This window comes from Sphaeramia orbicularis, chromosome 1 (genome assembly GCF_902148855.1).
Source record: "Sphaeramia orbicularis chromosome 1, fSphaOr1.1, whole genome shotgun sequence".
In the NCBI taxonomy this organism is placed as follows: domain Eukaryota; kingdom Metazoa; phylum Chordata; class Actinopteri; order Kurtiformes; family Apogonidae; genus Sphaeramia; species Sphaeramia orbicularis.
In genome coordinates, this window is record NC_043957.1 from 51,499,192 (window position 1) to 51,517,650 (window position 18,459).

At 36.0% G+C, this 18,459-nt stretch overlaps 2 protein-coding genes and 1 non-coding gene across 4 annotated transcripts in view; 2 read left to right on the forward strand and 1 right to left on the reverse strand.

Annotated features, from left to right (window-relative positions):
* Positions 1-2,923: 2,923 nt before the first annotated feature.
* rps3a (ribosomal protein S3A) lies at positions 2,924-6,664 on the forward strand. The gene is made up of 6 exons (XM_030140953.1): positions 2,924-3,047; positions 3,752-3,855; positions 4,298-4,485; positions 5,675-5,883; positions 6,103-6,212; positions 6,495-6,664. The coding sequence occupies exons 1-6, from the start codon at positions 2,986-2,988 to the stop codon at positions 6,620-6,622; spliced, it is 801 nt and encodes a 266-aa protein (XP_029996813.1). The 5' UTR covers positions 2,924-2,985; the 3' UTR covers positions 6,623-6,664.
* On the forward strand, positions 6,262-6,331 carry LOC115430158 (small nucleolar RNA SNORD73). The gene has a single exon (XR_003936889.1). It is a non-coding gene; the product is annotated as a small nucleolar RNA SNORD73 (small nucleolar RNA).
* Positions 6,665-12,017: 5,353 nt separating the features above from the next.
* Positions 12,018-18,459, reverse strand: part of sh3d19 (SH3 domain containing 19) — a 50,479-nt gene continuing 44,037 nt past the window's right edge. For both annotated transcript variants that reach the window (XM_030148979.1, XM_030148972.1), the window contains exons 18-21: positions 18,012-18,061; positions 17,621-17,807; positions 12,265-12,377; positions 12,018-12,172 (exon numbers count right to left, since the gene is read on the reverse strand). In XM_030148979.1, the coding sequence (XP_030004839.1) occupies positions 12,065-12,172; positions 12,265-12,377; positions 17,621-17,807; positions 18,012-18,061 (458 nt within the window). In that variant the 3' untranslated portion in view covers positions 12,018-12,064. The remainder of the gene's footprint in view (positions 12,173-12,264; positions 12,378-17,620; positions 17,808-18,011; positions 18,062-18,459) is intronic.

Genomic DNA, 18,459 nt, shown 5'->3' on the forward strand with positions numbered 1-18,459 from the left:
TTTGTTTTTGCATATTATATCCATAAAGTGAGTAACAACTTATATTACACTATGTTAAAATGTGACAGCATCAGATTAGCAGCATTAAAAAAATTATTTCATAGTTTTCACACAGTGTATCAGTAAATACATGTTTCTTTGCTTCAAAAATTAAATGCATGACGTCCAGCTGAGTGGATATTTTTTGTAACTCCATGAAAAATAGGTTCATAAAAAATTCTTCAATTGCATTGTTTTTTTCAGGCCTAAAGAGGAATAAAAACACTTGATATTCAAAATCTCTCTGACAGGACATTTTAGAGACAATTTGACCCACATTTTTACTTTTAAATTCATTTTTGCTTTAGTTAGAGCAAAAGGGATTATGCAAAACAAGGAGCTACTTTATATTGAAATAAACATTGGAATGGCAATCAATTAAAAATCGCTCTCTAACTGGACATTACTGTGTTTTGACCCATTAAGGTTCTCATAATTCATGCATGAAAGGGTTAAATATATAAGATAAGATAAGATAAGATAAGATAAGATAAGATAAGATAAGATAAGATTGGTGGGTGACAATAACATAGGGATCATTAACCTTTTCATGCATGAATTATGAGAACCTAGTCAAGATTTTTTTTCTGGAGTGTTTTTATACCTCCTTCATAAAAAAAAAAAAAAAGTTGCAATCAAGTTTTTTTTTTTTTTTCATGGAGTTACAAAAATGTCCATGCATTTATTTTTTTAAGTAAAGAAATATGTATTTAAAACCCAATATCAGAAAGTAAAATGAAAAGAATGAAATAAAAACATTTTTAAGGCTGCTAATTTGATGTTTTCTCACATTTTAACATACTCTAATGCTAGTTATTACCTCATATAATATGCAAAAAAACAACTCTTTTTGTCTTACAAATAACAACTGATTTACACTTAAACATGTTACTGCAGATCAGGTTTATCAAGAACAGCAAAGTTATAGTAATGGTATGAATTGCAGTGTATTATGGGATGCTGCATAAGTGTCCACTGTGTTGGCTTATATGGAACTAAAACAACAAAACCTATGAATATACAAGAGAACAGCTGGAGAATAACTGTCCGCTGTAGTGACCACAATGCATGAAAGGGTTAAATTGCACTTTTATTCAGCTATTACAATTTTATCAAATAAATCTGTAGATAAGTGTTGTCTAATGTGGAAACGAGCATCAAAACCTTTTATGCTGTAAAAAAAAAAAAAAAAGAAAAGAAAATTGTAATGTGGACTTCATCTGCAGAGGCACCCACTGACAGATGTCTGCATCCCCCGGCAGTGAAAGCCAAACATTAAAACGAAGTGACAGCTTTGCATTGCTTGCCTTTTCAAATCACAACCACATAACCAGTGACATGATAGATGTTTATAACCCAGAAAATAAGTGAGGTCTCATTTCCATCATGTCTGTGAACAAAATGCCTGTCCAGCGCATAAAGTGGACACTGTAAATGTATTAAATAATACTGTATTCAACTAAGTGTGTTGTCTTCTATGTGCACTATTACTGGTAAATTTACATTTGTTCACGAGGGTGGCTAAGCAGTTGTGTGTTTTTGCCAGAGAGGCAGCTGGCGTCACCGTTACCATTGACCTCCCAGTAAAGTGTAGTCGAGCCCTCAGGGACCCTGGGAGTCATGGCAGCCAGCAACGTCACCCATGAGATGCAGGCCTTGTCTCTGATGTAATGACCTGAAATCAGCAGACTGGTTCACTGCAGCCTAGTCTTTCTTAAATGATGATCTGGAATGTTTTTACTGACCTTTGATTTCAACATAAACCACATCAGCCATGTCTTATTATTTCTCTTCTTGCACAGCTCTGTTCAGATAATTAGATTCCAATTTAAGACATTTTGTGGCTTATCTTACTACAGTCCTCTTTTGTTCTCTTCCTGCCATGCTGCTCTTTAATCTGAGCAAGAGATAATTTATTTTCATGAACTGCTGTGTATGAATACTTTGAATGTATTTAAATTATACCTGACTTGAGCTTGCAGGTTTCACTTCAACACACTGAAAGCAATGGTGGCTAGGTTTATGATGATATTTCAGATGACATAAAAATGCAAATATCAAACAATACAACAGCAAAATGATAGAAAATGGTGCTACAGTATATTTGCATCTGTCTTATGACCACTTAGTTTTCACTCTTCAATTTAACACTTTCGGAATGCTCTCACAATTTATCTCACTTTTCCATATTAAGAGAAGAATACATGACTGTGAATAGTTGTACATCTTTACAGTCAGTAACCATTTTGTGAATGGATACTGACATGAAACTTAACAATCTAGCTATACCTGTAGTCTGTTACTGCATGACTAATTTACTTTCAGTTTAACACATGAATAAATTGTTTGCTTTGTTATCATAGCAGTTTGGGTGTAGATATAGGCTAATAGCCATTACACCTGCTTGACATGTTAACACACCTATGAACTAGTTCTTCCAGTTCAGAGATCATGACAACAGGTTTACGCTACTTATAAGATGTTTTTTTTTTTTTTTTTATCAGGTCTACTTTAATTTTTAAAAGGGTTAATATATTATACACAAAGTATGCATTAATATGAATTTCACATTTAATGTTACATTATTTGTTCAATATGTGACATTTGTTGTTTGATAAAATTGAAATTTATGGCAAATGATTTAATTTTTTAAGTGTAAAATACTTAAAGCTGAAGTTAGAGGCTGTGCACAGGTAAAATCAATGTGGTTTACGTTAAAAAAAAAAAAAAAAATCCTGAAAAGTTATGGAAATGTAAAAATTGTATTTAATGGTTTAAAGAGTAACATTAACCATATTCATTAACGTCACAGTATTGCCTTGCTGCCAGCAGAGGGCACCATAGACACCCAAAAGGACTCGCGATATGACACAAATCTCACGGCTGCGGTCTCTTTAATTCTCGCGAGATTTCGTAGTTCTTCCTCTTTCACTCCCTGTAGCCAACATGGCAGTCGGCAAGAATAAGAGGCTGACCAAAGGCGGCAAAAAAGGTGCCAAAAAGAAGATGTAAGTAGTAAATTCAGACATCGCTGAATGAACTAAGACGTGCTTCTAAGATAACTGGCATTTTGTTACCAAAAACGTGAAGGATGAAGAAGATTTTAAGTAGATGGTACGGGGTCGGTGCTAGTCTCGTCTCTAGTGGCCTCTGTGGCGCTGGATGAACTGGTAACATGCTGCTTCCCCAAGCCACAGCAATGCAAGGAGTTATAATTTATTTTAGATAAGGAATGTATTAAGTAGCTCGACTATCCGGAATATTCTGATAACATGGAGAATGGCTAAATTGTAATACTTGACCGTACAGCGACAGGCATGAGTTGCTACAAGGCTATCAAGTGTTAGCATGGATTAGCCGGTTTTACTTAGCAATATGGCAGTCAGACTACATAGTTAAATGTATTGGAAATTAACTACCATGTCTGGATCATTGGATGAGGACTCGTCCAAAACGGCTGAACATGTATACTCTTGTTGGTAATGAAATGTGTAGTATGAAGGAAAATCGGTTCGGGTCCTGCCAGGCTAAACTGTGTAGTTTGCAGTCCACGTTAGCCGTTTAGTTAGCATCAAGTTTACCTCTACTTCATCATTGAGCCAATGGTGAGGTCCTCTGCGAACGGGACAGTCTTGGTTGATTCCGGTAGGAGGATAAAAGACTACATTATGTGTTTTACGAGTTGCTTCTAATGTCTGTAAAACTTTTGCAGTGTGGACCCGTTCTCCAAGAAGGACTGGTACGATGTCAAGGCACCAGCCATGTTCACCATCCGTAATCTGGGCAAGACCTTGGTCACCAGGACTCAGGGAACCAGTAAGTTTGCATCATTAGTGGATGATATCATGTCAGTCAAAAGTCCCAAAAATGTTCTCGTATGTAGAGCTCCTCTACTCTTTTGCCATGTGAAAAACCAGTGACCTCAGAGTCGCAGTCAGATGCTGAAAATGGCAAGTTTTGACAGAGACTAGTGTTGGTTGTGTAGGGCTGTAATAAATATAACGGCATGCTGTTTTTCGAATGTGCAAACTTAAAACTGAGAATCCAGTGTCATGGTGCTCAATATTTAAGAACAAAGTCATTATATAATTGTATACTCTGTAAAGGGAATGTGTGTTAATAAATTGTTTAGGTCTTAAATTATGGTTACTTGGCAGTTATGAGATCAAATGACCTCCTTATTACTTGGAGTTCACTATAATTTTGGTGACTGAGTTGCTTAGGGTTTTTAACACCAGTGTTATTTGCCACCACTTAGGAATTGCCTCGGACGGTCTGAAGGGACGTGTGTTCGAGGTGAGCCTTGCTGACCTGCAGAACGATGAGGTTGCCTTCCGTAAGTTCAAGCTGATCACTGAAGATGTTCAGGGCAAGAACTGCCTCACCAACTTCCATGGCATGGACCTGACCCGTGATAAGATGTGCTCTATGGTCAAGAAATGGCAGGTAATTATCATGTCGAATATATCAGAATACTTTGTTTATTATCTGTATGTGAAGGAGCCACACGGGAATGTGTTCTTACCGCCAGTTCAGTGTTAACCCTGTTTACGCTTCAGTTGTCCATCAGTGAAGGTTGAATATGAAATGAATTTTTAGAGAAGTATCTGTTTTAGCATATGCATATTTGAACCTGTGCCTTTTCATTTTTTACCAAATTTTTGGTATCTGTATTGTAAAATTTGGGCCATTCTTTTCCTCTGTTGGATGATTGTTGGTCTGAAATCTATCCTACAAAGAAGCCATTTGTGAAGATAAAAGGGGGCATGTTTATCACAATAGGGACTGACAGGATGCAGAAACCTGTTCCTGTAGTTTCATGTTTCATCAGTGTTAAGTAGAACAGGAAAATGTTGAGCAGGTCCAGTGGATGACAGTAGAGGCCACCTTTTCATATTATTTCAGAAGTCAAGCTCACAGTCTTGGTTTGTCTCAACATTGTTTGTTCGGTAGATATACCAGATGGAAACACAAATGAAACGATGACAGATCTAGAGTTGATTAATTGTACAAATATGACTAATGTGTTGCGTTAGGTCTTAAGAGCATTTGCTTTATAAAATATAAAGCCAGTATCTGTGCTCAGTTGTCATATAAAGACAGGTTTGGTTTTATTTACCAATTTTTAGGTAATCATTAAAGACTCATTGAGATGAAACTCTTGTACTGAAGTAATTTGATCAAGACAGGCAACAACAGATAAAGTTATGATATGCTGTTGCAACATAATACCAAAGTAAATTACACCATTAAGTATAAAATTGTTAAAACACTAAATGTATCATTGAAGCAAAACATCTGTAGCCACAGTCACTCTGAATCCATTTGAGAACACCTCTGTAAGTTCATTTAATTATGAGACTTAAAGGATGACCTGTATTTTGTCAGGTCTACATTTGAAAAGCTGTGGTACCATGGAGTGATGGTAAACGTACTCGTTTAATTAAATACATGCCCAGCACTAGATGAATCTTAATTCACTTAGATATGATCTATCATGAGTGAAAACTGAGACTCAGGAACACATTTTCTCAAAGGGTGAAGACAGCAAAAATGACCTCACTTTAAATTGTTGGTTTTAATGTCAACCAAGAACTTGTTGGCAGTGTGAGACTAACAGGACTTCTCCCCTTAGACCATGATTGAAGCCCATGTGGATGTGAAGACCACAGACGGCTACCTCCTGCGTCTGTTCTGCGTGGGTTTCACAAAGAAGCGCACCAACCAGATCAGAAAGACCTCCTACGCCCAGCACCAGCAGGTCCGCCAGATCCGCAAGAAAATGATGGAGATCATGACCCGAGAGGTTCAGACCAACGACCTGAAGGAAGTTGTCAACAAGCTGTAAGTCATGTACCTTCTCATGTTCCTGTTGAAGATACTATTGTGTTGAGAATAGATGTGACATTTTACCTTTTGGGTTAAGTTCAAACTGAAATCACATCAGCAAATGTTTTCTGTCTATTTTTTACACTCATATATTTCAGTCAAAATGCCATCTCATCTCTGAAACATTTCTGGTGTTTCTGTGTTTTTTAATGTGTTGTAAATTGTTGTGTTCAGGATTCCAGACAGCGTTGGCAAGGACATTGAAAAGGCCTGTCAGTCCATCTACCCTCTGCATGACGTCTACGTCCGCAAAGTCAAAATGCTTAAGAAGCCCAAGTTTGAGTGTAAGTCTGAACACATCTTTATTTATTTATTTTTTATTTTATCAATGGGAACACATGATGACAAACTGTTTCGGTCCCATATGACCACCTGATTACTTTCATTGAGATCAGCTGACGTTCCCTTCTTTAAAATTAGGTGTCAGTCAGTGTGAAAAGATGAGGCCTTTTTCAACTTTTCATAACTGTCATATTAATGAATTTCCAGGTTCTGAATTCAGAGTAGACTTTATCTGTAAACTATGAAAACTGTTTGAGGTTAAAGTTTGTCGTGTTGTGTTTCAGTGGGCAAACTGATGGAGCTGCACGGTGAGGGCGGTGGCGGCGGCGCTGCAAAGGCATCTGGTGATGACACTGGAGCCAAGGTGGAGAGGGCTGACGGCTATGAGCCTCCCATCCAGGAAACGGTCTAAAGATACCCTGACAGATTTAATAAAAAATGTAAATGACCACAAGCTGTTTGTCTCTTTTTTGCACCAAATCACAAGAGAAACAAAATAAAAGGATTAAAATGTGAGCTTTTAAATAAATTAAAAGGTGTGTGTTCTGCATTATGGCTGTTTGATTGCACCTTTTGCTGTTTTTCACTTTAATTATCGGTGCATCAGTTCTACGGTAATTTAGCTGTAGGTCACTGGTTCCCAACCTTTTTTTGGCTTGTCACCCCCTTTTAACATCAACATTTAACATTTTTAATGTCACATTTCTGGCAACCCCAGACATTCAAGATGGAGGCATTTTTTTTGCTAAAATTAATTTGTTTTTGATCATGTAATAGTTTGCTATATGTTGCAAACTAGACTTTCACAGATTTCCTGAAGGAAATGTAACCCATGTGCTTGCCTCTTGTTGGACTGGTGGACTTGTGTAAAAGCAAGAAACAGCTCCCATTCACTTCATATGGGGAATCTGTGTGTCAGTGTTTGGCAACTGACATCACAGACTTTCTGTAGACCTGTATTCAGATGAGAAGCCCCCCCCACAGTCTGTGTCAGTCCTGTTAAAGCAGTGTTTAAATAGGCTCCTTTAACTGAATAGTTCATGTATATGTGCACGTGATCCCAAGTGAGCTCATTCATTTCATATGGAGGATTTGAGTGAAGTTGTTGAGCTTTATTCATTTGTAGTTTATTATTTATTTGGATTTATTTGTAATTTATTTTAGCTTTAATTTTTTGTTTTTTAGCAGTTTTGGTGAAATACATCACCCAAACCTGTCTGTGTGCTGTATGTGTATGTTGAATGTGAATTACCTACATGGTGGTTTTCCTGTCGATTGAATGGTTGTTCCTCTGTGGAGCTTTAATCAGCTGTAACCTGACACAGATCACAGCTACTGTTACCATGGTTACCAATAAACCTACATCCCACATGCCTCAGATACTCCAGACCATAGGTGCCCTTACTATTTCAAACCATTGCTCACCACCATCTACACCCATATAATACAAAAAATATTTAAATTAGTTTTTAAAATCGATGTTAAATATAGTCTCAAATTCAACCATAAGTTTGAAAAGCTCATGAATGCTGTTTACACACATTCATTCCCAACATCAGATCTTTAGGCAAAATGACTTTGGTCTCCTTGTGGGGATATAGTACAGGAGCAAAGGCCTCCAGTCAACTGCATGCAGCTTCTCTATGTGAAAAAAACATTAAAAACAATTGCCAGTGCTTTGAAGTGGTGTGTATGGATCTATGTGTGTATATCACAAAGCTGGGACAGAAATGCAGATCAACATGAAATTCTAGGATCAAAGCAGACTGTGCTGAATTGACAAATCATAAGAGAAGACAGTATATGGTGTGATGACCCTGCACCCTTTGGGCACTAGGGGTCACTGTGCAGCTTGTTGTGTTGCAGGTGGAGTCAGGCTAATTAGTCTCACATAAGTAAGCAATTGTGTGATTATGGTGTTGAACTGTTCAGCTGCCTGGCATTTAACCCTTTCATGCATAGTGGTCACAACAATGGACAGTTATTCTACAGCTGTTCTATTGTTTATTCATGAGTTTTGTTGTTTTAGTTCCATATCAGCCAACATAGTGGAGCTTATGCATCATCCCAAACACTGCAATTCATACAATTATTGTAACTTTGCTGCTCTTGATAAACCTGATCTGCAGTAACGTGTTTTAGTGTAAATCAGTTGCTAATTGTTATTAGACTGTTATTAACAGTTTTCTGAAACAAAAAGTTTTGTTTTGTTTTTTTTGTTTTGTTTTTTGCATATCCTCCTGAGACCCAGCAATGTATTTTGTCCTCTATAGGGGACAAAAGTTTGACAGTTTAACTTAGAAAATACTGTCCATTGCAAAGGACATTCTATTAAAAAAAATCAATCAATAAATAAAAATAATATTTAAAATGTATCTGAAAAAACTGTTGCATTATGCAGTTTCCAATAAAGACAATTTTTTAATATAAAAAAGCTAAAATTGTCCATTTCCTGGGTCTCAGGAGGACATTATCTCCATGAAATGAGTAATAACTAATATTAGAGTATGAAAAAAATGTGAGAAAACATATGATTAGCAGTCATTAAAAACGTTTTTATTTCATAGTTTTTACACAGTATATCACTTTCTGATGATGAGTTTTAAATGCACATTTCTTTGCTTCAAAAATTAAATGCATGGTGTCCAGCTGAGTGGACATTTTTGTGACTCCATGAAAAAAGGGTTCATTCAAAAAAATTTCAATTGCATTGTTATTTTCATGCCTAAAGAGGAATAAAAACACTCAAGAAAAAAATATTGACTAAGGTTCTCATAATTCATGCATGAAAGGGTTAATATTATTTTGATGAATATTAACTACAAGAAGTTTTAAAATTATTTTATTATGAAAGGAGGAGAAGTGGAGCTTCCTCTGGAAATCAGGTTGAATAGAAAAGACAGTGTTCTCTGGAAGAGTTTGTAAATATTGACTTTTATGTGAAATGCAGAGGCCTTACAGAATACGATGCACCGCTGCAGAGAACGACCAGACAGTACAGAAAGGAATTAAAAAGGAGTTCAACATAATGCAAAACAAAATAAACATAAACTTTAACAAACCTACTGCATGTTTTTGAAAATATATCAAATATATCATACCTCTGAGTTGCTCATCTTGACGATACTTGTTTGTCAAAACAAGTATCATCAAGTACAAACAAGCACACATTCTACATGTGATTTAGTGCTGTGTAAATATGATATGGAATTATGTACTGTCCATGGCATGAAGGAAGGTAGTTCATGTTTCAGTACATATTAAATCACGTTCAGAAGGCATAGGCTTTTAGAAATAGGCCAAAAATAGCCTAAAGTTCATTGTGGTCTTTTATCCCTTAATAGGCCAAAAAAGCTAAGACACAATATAATAGACATCTGTGGTCACCTGAGCCACATTTACATTCACTAATTTTGGAGAAAACTTGATCATTGTTCATCCTTAATCATTAATACTATACATCATAGGTTTAAGATGATACTAGACTTTCATCTGCTGAAATGGCTGATACAGTGGTGGGATTGTATCGGTGGAATTTGTACATACATCATGGTTGGATTATCACAGATTCTTGTTTTATATACTGTACTGTTATGAAAAAATCTTTGCCTTTTTTAAGAAAATTAAAAACTGGATTAAATTCAATTGCCTAATAATTCTTTGTCAAGAACAGATGTCAGCTGCTTCCTGGGGGCTGAGACCCCCCCCAAAGGTCAGATCCTAGAATTGTCCCTGATTCCCTCTATTAATTGGATTTAATTATTTTATTACTGTACAGATATTACCTGATGGGAGAACAGGACATGGGTTGATGCTGTTTGTTGATTAAGTTCAGACTAAACTGTGACAGTTCTGTGTTTATTGGATTCCAAACAGATCTTTAGTGCAGCTACTGGAAACACAAACTGCACAGACAACAGTGGCTGTTTTCTGTCTAAAAACTGAGCCAAGCTAACAGAGCTATAATGTAAACTATCAGCTGACACAGCATATGAAGATTATAAGACACAGTGTGATTTTGACCAGCTGTTCAAACAACTCACTGTGAGTTTTTGTCTGAGGAGGAAACCTTGATGATACCATAATACAGATGTGTGGAAACAATGAGTTTTACATTTTATTTAATGACTGATCCAGTCTGTGGATACATAGAGTTGATTCGTTTGTGGTTCTGGTAGTCCTGTGTGTGTTCTGGTACGTGACCTCCCCATGCTGTTTAGAGTTTGGAATATTAATATTATATAAAGATAATTCATAGTAACATAAAAATGAAATATTCAAGGGATATTCATCCATAATGGACTGCAGAGTCCTGTATGGGTCCACTTTTCCAAACCTACACCTGTCCGTACCCACAAAGCTGAGTACTGCAACCTGACCCACTACCTGCATTTTTTTTTATGTCCAATCCTCATTCGCCCGTACCCGCATACATTAGACCTGCAACCTGTCATTTGTTTTTGATCATCTAATAGTTTGCTATACTATGTTGCAAATAAACGTTAATTTTGGACAACATTTAGTCTATGTAATGTATATTATTGTGGACGGAGGCAGAAAAGCCAGGTGTACATTACTGCACAAAGTGAGAATTTTATTTTCCTTGGTCAGGATATGTACAGTCAGTCCAGCTTGGATTTACAAGGCTGACAATTAATACTGAACAATAATTCAAACTGTGAATTATGAAAGAGCTGCAGCATCTGAAACCGACCACAATGAACATTTGACAGATAAACAGAACCACGGTGCTTCAGTTTCAGCTTTAGAGTTTGTCATGTCTTTTATATATATTGTGATTGTCTCTCCCAACTCACCATATATTTTTTAGCAAGTTTTTTATTTTTATCAATTACTAGAAATTTCAGGCGACCCCACATGGGGTCCCTACTAGGGCTGAAAGATATATCATTATCGTATCGATATTGAGATATGAACATTCAAGATATTAATATCGAAAAAGCAACAATATAAACGATATAGATTTCCCCCGTGCTTGCCCTGCATGTACAGCTCTGGAAGTCACAAGAAATTTAATTTATTTGTACTTTATATTAATGTTGATGACTGGCAGTGAGTTCTTATAAATAAAACTGCACTTTCCACATTCTTTTGTATTATGATGTTTGTATTTTTCTGAAAAATGCTTGGTTTTCACCGAACCTGCAGTCATATCGTATTGTATCGATATCGAGATATCTGGCATGAATATCGAGATATGAAATTTTGTCTATATCGTTCAGCCCTAGTCCCTACCCCAAGGTTTAACAACACTACTGTAGATCCTTTTGAAACTGAAGGATTTTTAACATGACTATCATAATAGACCCAAACAGCAACAGATGAAATGACTATTTCCTAAAGGATCACAACTGTATCAAGATGGTTGAACTTTTATTGACTTTCAAGCAGAGGCTCTTATGGGTAGAATGAAAGCAACAACTCTTGAATCTGACCAGAACATTGAATTCTGGTTCATAATAAATTTTTGTCATTGGGAAAATGTGAATGCTCTGCTGGTTTAAAATTTGCCCAAATTAATGAAACTCTAACTTGTTCAGGTCTGTTCTTGTGTGAAAGTTCTGTTTTACACACTTAACCTAGACATTGACCACTAGATGGCACAAATGTTCAGGAGAATAATTCAATCATTGCTCACTTTTAATCTGCCAACCGCTTTAATTTTATTATGTTTTTAATTACAATGAAAATACTCAAATTGTTTAAATGCTATATGAAAGATTCATTACTAAAGTTAAAATACTGTATTCCAGTGAAGGACAGTCCCATTCTGACATCAATTTTTCTGTAGCATCTTCGTGTAATTCGACTGCGTCCCTTGTTCCACTGAACATCAAATGACCTGGACATAGTTCTTGGGGACCAGGGCTCGTTTTCCGCTCAGATCCCCCAGGAACCATTCTTCATCGATGGACTCCAGATTGGTTACAATATCCCCAACCTGCACGAGAGGAAGGGATGAGTGTTTGTCTGATTAGATGTGCTCTTGGATGGATTTTAGTCACCGTAGGAAAACAAAAGTGACCAACAAACCTGCAGAGAAAGCTCCTCATCACAGTCTGAAGCGAAGTCAAACAGAGCTCTGGCTTTCATTCCACCTGCTGCTCCATTCTCCTGGACATCAGAGGACTGGAGGCCTGCTGAGGCTGGAATTCACACATAGAAGCTAATTCTTTACTTGCTATGTAGAATGTAATTGAAAGTGCTAGTGTTTGAGTGCTTTCCCTGTCGGTGGTTGTTTTTTTTTATCAACTTTTCAGGTCCAAATAGACAACATTTAGATCCTATTAATGGGAATTGCCTACTGTGTATTTTTTTTGCTGCTGTCTGGTAAATTAAAATGATGAATGTAAGGTGATTGATGGACTTAAAAATGAGGAAACAATCAGAGCTTGCCTTGTTTGAAACAGTAAAAGTACAAAATGTACCACATGCATTCACACAAATACAGTGCGTCCATAAAGTCTCTTCACAATTTAAAAAAAGTATTACAAAAGCAATTAGTGAGATATGTTCATCAGATTTGTTCTATGTACTCAGTGGTTATCAAGGTTATTATCGTTAATGAAAACTAACGAAATGACGAAAACTGGAATTGTAAAAATATTTTTGTTAACTAAAATAAATAAAAACTATAATTAAAAGAAAAAACATAACTATCTGAAACTGTATTGTGTGTTTACAAAACTAACTAAAACAGAAAAATTCTGGATAAAATTCCCTTCGTTTTCGTCTTTGTCAATGTCGGATTGATATAAAATCGACTTATTTCACTCTAGCAATTTTAGCTGGAGGCACCATATGATATTTAACGGTCCATCACTTCTTGTCACTTGTGGTTTCCAGTCGTCTTCTGGTCCCCACTCTACCTGGAAACTTGGAGACTAAAGTTGGGAGAAAGCAGCAGAGTCTTGTCTGGGATTTATTTGAATTCGACGGTGAGGAAGAGGAAAGATATAAAGAAACTAAAACTAAACTAAAACTAAGCATTTAGAAAATAATGAAAACTAATAAAAACTAGCAAACCTGCTCTAAAAACTAATTAAAACTAACTGAATTAGAGAAAAAAAAGGCAAAACTAAATAAAACTAAACTATAATGAAAAATCCAAAACTATTATAACCTTGGTGGTTATCACAGTTTTTAATCACATTAGGGGATCACGTACAATCAAATCATTGGTCCATTTTTCTACAATGAGAGATCAATCACTGCAAATGCTGACCTTGACCTTTTGAATGAATATGTGTCACCACAACTGGATGACCTTCAACCAACCATCATTTTCCAGGTAGACTGTGCACCACCACATTGGGGACTGCATGTTGGTGGGTTCTAAATCAAACATTTCCACACTGGTGGATTGGAAGGGATGGTCCAATCTTTTGATCACCTCGTTCACCAGATATCACTCCCCTGGATTTCTTTCTAAGAGATCATGTCAAAGATATCGTGTATCGAACAAAGATACAGGACATCGCTGACCTGAAGTAAAAGTTCGCTGATGCCATTGACACCATTGATGAGTCTATGATACAGCCAACAAGGCAAGAAATCCAGTACCATCCACATGTGCTTCATGCAGTTAATGGTGCCCATATACAGGGTGTATTAAAAAAAACTACACATTTTGAAAAATTACCCTCAGTTCCGCGTTTGATAATTTTTGGAATTTTATGTTATGGATGTTGGTAGGTAGGGGATTGGTGGATATTTGTCCAAATTTACAGACCCAGGTTTTCATGCATGAGTGAGCAGGGGCAAATTGCGCAATCCAAGTTAAAACTGGTTTGCGCGAAGTAGCGGTGGGGTTTAAATCCAATCAAAGGTCATGGACGGGGACAATGGGCATCCATCTTGTTTTCCACCAAAGTGCCAGGTTACAGCATTAACACTTTGGTCACCATGTTAGTTTCATCTCTTTACCCATGGCAGCTGTTCCTGCCTTTCAAAGTTAATTCAACTTGTTTAGGCCTGAAAATGTCACTGAGGACAGGCCAAGTTAAGGTTAGGGTTAGGGTAAAGATTAAAGGTGGAATAAATGAGGTAAAAAAAAAAACTTCAATATCTCCTTTTCATTTTGTTCTTCTTGGTAGTTCTTCTCGATTCAACTGGACTGGTTTAGCTCTTTTGAAAAAATTTCATCTGTCATCCAAGAGACTTCTTCAGTTCTAATAACTGGTGGGAGAAACTGGGCTTATTAACCCGTGGAGGGTTAGGGTTAGGGTTAGGTAAGTCCAGTTTCCCCCACCAGTTATTAGAACTGAAGAAGTCTCTTGGATGAGAGACAAAACGTTTTCAGAGAGCTAAACCATTCCAGCTGAACCAAAAACTACCAAGAACAACAATGACCTAGGCAAATGAAAACCAGCACAGACATTTTTAATTTCATAATAATTTCCACAGATTTGTCTATTCATTTACTTTTGTAATTAATTTGTTAAATTGTAAAGACACTTTATGGACACCCTGTATAACTTAACCCATAAAGACCCAAACAGTCACTGGCAGTCAAAACCATCTACTGATCTAAAATGTTTAATACCTGTTGATCCTCTAATTTTATCAATACATGTAAATAATTGGTGTAAAATGCAGTTTGTCATCTTTTCATGGTCATCAGATATGACCCATTTGGACGTTCAGAGGCTCCATAGTTACCATGGAAACATGTCATCTTCTACAAAACTGATTCACCAGTAAAACCCATGAAGTTGGATCAAAGACAGTGGATGGAAACTTTTAATTTTACGTTTAGTTAATGATATGTTTACTGAAAGTCACTTTTTCCTAATTTTTTTCTGTTTTGATCTAATCTTTTAATTTAGTCTTTAAGCTTTAATGAGCATCTACATGATCAATGAATTAAAAATAGGAAAATACATGATTTTCACTGAAAAAACTTAAAATAAACAGGATAATATTACAATACATGGAGAAAAATGACTTAAAGGTGTGACATTTAGCTTTTTAAAAAAAAAAAAAAAAAAAAAAATGGAATTATGCATTTTAAAACATTTCCCTGTGGTCTACATAAACTGTAAATGCTCTGCTTGGGTCTGAGTTCTTCATTAACTCAACTCCACAGGTCCATCTTCAACCCTATTTCTGAGTGAGGACACCAGAAAGGTGGTTTTGAGCGCTGGCCCTTTAAATGCAAATGAGCCACTTCACACCCCACCCCCTCCAGGTTGTTGACTGCGCTTTCTCTCCCATTCAACCAACAACTGAACATTTTAGGTAATCAGCTCGAAGTTTGGACATATTTTCAGTTTTTACTACAACTGCTGCTCCTGTCAAAGAATTATCCATATATAGGTTTGTTGGAAGTCTTGACCTTATATGTGCAAATGTCGTGACGTAACTAGTTATAAAACGTAACAAATTAAGCAGGAATTAAAAACAGGTTGTAGAAATCCACTCGATGTTTGCCAAAATGAATATAGAGATAGCTTTGCAGCACCTGGAGGGTTCAAATTCAAAGCTTTTTTTTAACTATTAGGGTCCAAATACACAAATAAATGTACCAAAGACTAATAAAAGTGGGTTTAGAAAAATATGACCCCTTTAAGAAAGATGAAATATGGAGAAAAAAAATTTTGGGAACTACTACAAAAGTAGCACTGGGTCTTTATGGGTTAAATAAGTACTCCATCCATTAACTCTTTCATGCATGAATTATGAGAACCTTAATCAAGATTTTTTTCCTGAGTGTTTTTATTCCTCTTTAGGCATGAAAAAAAACATGCCTAAAGAAAATTTTCTTATGAACCTTTTTTTCATGGAGTTGCAAAAATCTCCACTCAGCTGGACACCATGCATTTCATTGTTGAAGCAAAGAAACGTGTATTTACTGATATACTGTGTGAAAACTATGAAATAAAAACATTTTGAATGCTTATTCTAGGTAATTTGTTTCTCAGACAGGGGTAGTTGTTTGTTTACCTGCTTTACTAGTTCGTCTGATAAATGAATTATCTACAAAAATTATATGTGGAAGACAGCATGAACCTTTAGCAGACATTTTTAATGATACTAATCTGAAGTTTTCTCACATTTGAAGATGTAATACCAGTAATACCAGATAATACCAGTCAGTACTCACTTCATGGAGATAATATGCAAAAAAAAAAAAAAAAAGGTGGTTTTTGACTAATTTTTAGGTGGTTTTGGGGTCATTTTTGGGTGGTTTATTACATGATTTTTAGGTGGTGTTTACGTGGTTTTTAGGTGTTTTTTGGGTAATTTTTGGGTGGTTTTTAGGTGGGTTTTTTTTTTGAGTAATTTTTTAGGTGGTTTTGGGGTCATTTTGGAGTGATTTTTAGGTGGTTTTTGGGTCATTTTTGGGTGGTTTATTACATGATTTTTAGGTGGTGTTTACGTGGTTTTTAGGTGTTTTTTGGGTAATTTTTGGGTGGTTTTTAGGTGGGGTTTTTTTTTGAGTAATTTTTTAGGTGGTTTTGGGGTCATTTTGGAGTGATTTTTAGGTGGTTTTGGGGTAATTTTTGGGTGGTTTATTGGATGATTTTTTAGGTGGTGTTTATGTGGTTTTTAGGTGTTTTTTGGGTAATTTTTGGGTGGTTTTAAGGTGGGGTTTTTTTAGTAATTTTTTAGGTGGTTTTGGGGTCATTTTGGAGTGATTTTTAGGTGGTTTTTGGGTCATTTTTGGGTGGTTTATTACATGATTTTTAGGTGGTGTTTACGTGGTTTTTAGGTGTTTTTTGGGTAATTTTTGGGTGGTTTTTAGGTGGTTTTTTTTTTGAGTAATTTTTAGGTGGTTTTGGGGTCAGTTTGGAGTGATTTTTAGGTGGTTTTGGGTCATTTTTGGGTGGTTTATTACATGATTTTTAGGTGGTGTTTACGTGGTTTTTAGGTGTTTTTTGGGTAATTTTTGGGTGGTTTTTAGGTGGGTTTTTTTGAGTAATTTTTTAGGTGGTTTTGGGGTCATTTTTGGGTGATTTATAGGTGGTTTTTGAGTCACTTTTACTTGGTTTTAGGGTAATTTTTGGGTGAATTTGGTGATTTTTGAGTAGTAACATATTTCTACATGAAAAAAAAAAAAACTTTAAAAAAGAAAACCAAATTGTTAATTACAGACTTATAACAATAACAAGCACTTGATTTACACTTAAACATGTTACACTAGATCAGGTTTATCAAGAACAGCAAAGTTACAGTAACAGTATGAATGTCAGTGTATGGGATGGTGCATAAGTGTCCACAAACAACAAAACAAACAACAAAATCCATGAAAAAACAAGAGAACAGCTGGAGAAGAACTGTCCACTGGAGTGACCACTGTGCATGAAAGGGTTAAATACCTAATTATATCCCCTTCTGTTCTCCCAACTGCACTATTAAACATTAGTAAGTCATCTTCACACTGTACCTGTGCGGCTTTCAACAAAAGCCCTGGGGAACATGCCCTCTCTGCCGTTAAGCCTTCCATAGCTCCACTCAGCATTAACATGTTCGGTGACTAGGATACAGTCGCCCTGCTCAAAGGACAAATCCCCCTCAGAGTATCCGGAAAAGTCATACAGAGCTACCACCCACTCCAAGCCGGACTGAGGTGCCTGCAGAGCGAGCAGGAAAGGAGATGAAGATGAAGATGCTGATGAAGGCAGAACGTGTCGACAGGTGAGCGTCAGTACACAAGAGCAATAATGAGCTGAGAGTTTCTTTGAATTCATGTCACATCTCTTCTATTTTCTTTACTTGTGGTTCTGCTTTATATATATATATATATATATATATGTATATAAACAAATATCAGCTACCTGAGCAGGTTTGGCAACTTCAGGGTGAGCAAAAGGAGATGCAGCCATGCCTTCAAAAACAAATATGACAGAAAAGCATCACAAATTCATCCAGAGAACCACAGAAAATCATTCTTAATCTGTGGACATTTTGCTATACTTGTAGATATCGTGACTATAACACTTGGTTACAAAAAAATGTTTTTTTTGCAAGTTGTCTAGGTTTTTTCAACTGAATTAGGACCATTTTGCACCGCTAAATCCAAAAATGACATCTGTTTTTCTCAATCAGGTCAGGTTTTTTTTTTGCTAATTTGATTTTGAAAAATTTGATCTTCTCACAAAATTGATTACATTTTTGTGACTTTATCAGTTGATTTTTTTATATAGTTCTCACCCAAAATAGGTTTTAAGAGAAAAAAAAATCATTTTCTAACAGGATGTATTTATTATTTATTATGTATTCACC

What these genes read in the sequence shown, in the direction of transcription:
- rps3a (XM_030140953.1), top strand. Translation starts at nt 2,986, where the DNA reads ATGGCAGTCGGCAAGAATAAGAGGCTGACCAAAGGCGGCAAAAAAGGT. An exon ending in CTATGGTCAAGAAATGGCAG is followed by an intron (nt 4,486 to 5,674) that starts GTAATTATCATG and finishes TTCTCCCCTTAG; the next exon opens with ACCATGATTGAAGCCCATGT. An exon ending in TAAGAAGCCCAAGTTTGAGT is followed by an intron (nt 6,213 to 6,494) that starts GTAAGTCTGAAC and finishes GTTGTGTTTCAG; the next exon opens with TGGGCAAACTGATGGAGCTG.